Source organism: Ruditapes philippinarum, unplaced genomic scaffold (genome assembly GCF_026571515.1).
Source record: "Ruditapes philippinarum isolate M1 unplaced genomic scaffold, ASM2657151v2 ctg22026_1_1_1_1, whole genome shotgun sequence".
NCBI classification, from domain to species: Eukaryota; Metazoa; Mollusca; class Bivalvia; order Venerida; family Veneridae; genus Ruditapes; species Ruditapes philippinarum.
Genome location: NW_026856491.1, coordinates 8,541 through 12,370, shown reverse-complemented (window position 1 = coordinate 12,370; position 3,830 = coordinate 8,541). Strand labels below are relative to the sequence as shown.

General features: G+C 34.4%; 1 protein-coding gene across 1 annotated transcript; it reads left to right on the top strand.

Moving 5' to 3' along the window:
* Nucleotides 1-60: 60 nt before the first annotated feature.
* Nucleotides 61-2,237, top strand: LOC132746726 (uncharacterized; the record flags this gene model as incomplete). Its single annotated transcript, XM_060735971.1, is given in 3 exon segments — nucleotides 61-194; nucleotides 1,008-1,245; nucleotides 1,718-2,237. Coding segments are annotated over 3 exon segments (545 nt in total), but the record flags the coding sequence as incomplete, so codon positions are not given.
* Between the last annotated feature and the right edge of the window lie 1,593 nt (nucleotides 2,238-3,830).

Below are 3,830 nucleotides of genomic sequence, written 5' to 3'. Positions count from 1 at the left end.
CAAATACCATAAACGTGGAACATTGTATGGCTAATGATTATTGTTTATTTTTTATTCAAGTGTTACCAGAAAATAGTACAACATTCCTGACTGCCATTAACAGCACTAATGCAACTAAAAATGTAGAACTCAAAGTTACCACAGGGTGTGTCTACCCGGCTGACAGCGTCCAGTTCGAATGGTTATATTACAAGGTAGGTTATTTCATACAAATGTTTCATGTATTAATTTAAAGGGTTCCGGGTATCTACCGAACAATAATCGAGCATATTCTTTTACTATATAGCTTATAAATAAGTGATGCAAACATTCAACTTTTACAGGAAGATATTTTCACCATTTCCTTCTGTAAAAATACCGGTAAAATCAATTAATGCGTTCTTAACAAAAGAAACTGTTTTGTTTTTAACCTGAATGTAATGCCTATTTACTTTTTCTTAATAATGTTCTCTTTACCTTTTCTTTACACTCTTTCTTTATGTTAGTACCTCACAAAATTTCTTTACACATTTTATTTGTACTCTGTCTTTATTCTCTTTCATATACTCGTTCGTTATACTGTTTTCGTTTTACTCTTCCTTTATACATTTTCTTTATGTTTTTATCTCTTTACATTACTATACTCTGTCTGGTAACTTTGCTTTTTATATTCGTTTTACTAAATTTTATACATCGTTCTCTATACTTTTCCTAATACTCTTTCTTTATACTTTATATCCTTTCTTAAACTTAATCCTTTTCTTTAAACTTTTCCTTGATACTATTTCATACTATTACCATTTCCTTTATACTCGTTATTCATTCTCTTTTTACCCGTTATAAATACTCTTTATTCTCGTTATAAACACTCTTTATTCTTACACTCTTTATTCTCTCTTTCTTTACACTCGTTGTTCATACCATTTCATTACACTTTTATACTCGTTTTATACTCGTAATTTATTCTCTTTTTAACTCGTTATTGATACTCTTTCTTTAGAACTAATATCAAACTTTACGTATTCTAGGAAGGCGAAGATCCAATACCTTACACGTTTGGAGACCAGGTCGACGGTCCGGCTAATGATTCTACGACTGACTGTACAAGTGGGGACTGTGGGGGTGACGAGGTCAAACAACTCGAAAGTACACTCACTTTCGAGCATGATGATGAAGGGGAGGACTTCTTTTTCCAGGCTGTTGTTAAATCGACTGATACCACGGATACAATCGTCTTAAATGTGAACTCTACATATAAATTCAAAGGTAAATTTTTGTATTCACTATGGTGATTGGTTTGTACCATGTCGTATGTTTTGCACCACCAGGCGCCAGGCGAAAACACAAAAAAACGACCGAGTGGTTTTCATGTTTTCGTCTGTCGCCTCGCGTAGCCAAACTACTATGTTGCACAAATCAGCCCCCATTATCTAAACAATGCTTTTATTTTTACAGCATTTATTATGAATGGATGAAGTGATCAACGTAGCAAAGGTGCAGCTGATTCATATCGAACATAAACTTGTCCTTAACCATGGCACGGATACACAATTGTGTTCGGTCTAAAATTTCGATACTTAAATTAATGACTGACAACTCTTGTAATACTGAGTAAAAATACTGCAATAATTATTTCCCTTCTTCATGCAAATGTTGTAACACTATATTCTTACCTGTTCGTTTCTCTTCCTTGAAGTAGGAAAAACAACTGAGCGATTTTAATGCATATTTTCTATAGTTTCAGGAAGGATAATCTCAACAGTGTTCAGTGGCCTCGGCACAAAAGTTGGTCTCGTCGTAACGTTAGCTCTGATCGGGGTTGTTATCGTAGTCATCACCGTCATCATCTTTGTCGTCCTCGTTGCTAGGAGCAAAAATGATCCCGAAAAGCACCGAATCTTGGGAAACTAAGTTAATGAAGACATAGATGTTAAATTAATTCTTGATTCTTTTTCTTTATCACTTTTATTATATCTTTCTTCTTTTGTTTGCCTTTCCTATATCAAATGTTTGTTTTCTGTATCAATATTACCAATGTCGTATGTATCCTTAATCAAACTTTTTTGTTTTGTTTTTAATCTGAATGTAAAGCTTTTACCTTTATAGATAAACAAAAGATTACATTATATGTAGTCATGGTAGATATTAATATGTAGTAATTATAAAGATTTAGAATAACAGGTGGGTTTTGAAGTATATTTGTGTAACAATATGTTATAGTTAGTAGCATTTCTAATATTAAAGATTATTTACTCTAACACGACTCCTTATTATATTAACACTTATTTATTTCTATTAACACCTCCTCTCTCCAAACTGTCACAAATGGAAACTTCTAACCGTAGAAAAGTCTAGGTCGGATGAATTTTGAGACAAAAGTAGGTCATTGTGATAGCGTTCAATGAGTACCTTAATGCACGGCACGGTAACCAGTGACAATAATGAAGGTTAGCCCTGAAAATGGTTGTTTGTGCCAGGTAAGGGCGCTGCCACTCAAGCCCTCTTTTCGTACTAGAAGCTTATGCAGCCTTTTACCCTTTCTCGTCGTCCCTGCCACATTTTCGGGCGACTTCTCTTCGATAAAGTCAGGACATCACCAACAGAATCATAGACTGCGATAGAAGCTTAACTCTCCAGAGACGAAGGGCTAGTTTTGTCTCCAGGTACTACCCTATATGTACATTAACCGAGCTGGGATCTTAACCAGTCAGCTTGCCATTGGTATGTTTTTACCAAAGCTCCAAATCTTCTCACAATGTCATTTGCCTTCAAAGAACAAAGTTATCCATATTGTGCCAAGATTGCCTAAATTATACACACTTTTGTCTTGTTTGGTGATAAAATGTGTGGCTTACCTGTAGTACTTACTGTTGGTTTTTTAATTGGTACAAAATAACTTTAAATGGATAAAGACCTTAGCTGTTGAAATGAAATATTTTTCTTCCCCCGGTATGAAATATTCAGGGTATATTGTTTTTGTCTGTGTTGCAGTCATTCTGTCTGTTCTGAAACATACACCTTGACCATCCGAGGGCGAGTCAATATGTAATGCAATATGGTGAATAAATTTTAAGAAGCAAATATTTGACAATTTTCTATTTCAACCCGTCAAAACTTATCTCCTCCTATACTATATACATACAAAGTTTCAGACGTTTTATTAGATTCTAAATGCTTCAACAAAGTCTTCTTTAGGTATTACTCTCAATGACTGAAAATTGGCCGATCAAAGATCATTTCTACTCTTGTAGAGACGAATTACAATGTGTTTTGTTCAGTTAAGGAAAACGAGGAAAACGTTACAGGCTGCCAAGTTTGTAGAAAACGGTGGGTGTTTAAGAACACTCACTCGTTTTTCTTGATAATGACTCCTTTGTGTGCAGTCGCGTTGTCATGCAGAAAATACAGACAGGCCTTTCAGAACAGTGGAAGGACAAACTTTATTGAAATGTTTTTAATCTGTCTTAACACGGCATCTCTATAACACTTTTATGTGACAGAATAGCCTCTGAAAGCAGAAATTTGGACTACAGTTTCAAAAGTACATGTATTGAAATAAAAAACGCACCAAACTTTCTTGACATCTGTCAGTCGCTTGGCTATGCTAGTCAACGAAAAATTTTGGTTGTCAAAATTTTATTGTTACGCTTTCGAACAGTCTCGAGGTTTTATGTAGATGTAAGCTCGTGGTTCAAAACTTTTAAGTGAGTGTTTATCGACCATATTGTTCCATTTAGTAACTCTTGTAGGGAATTTTAACATGTGAAGTAAATTCTAAATTGGTTTACTACACAATATCATTTGAAATCACATGCCTAAAAGCATAGCATTGTTAACACAAACACAATAAT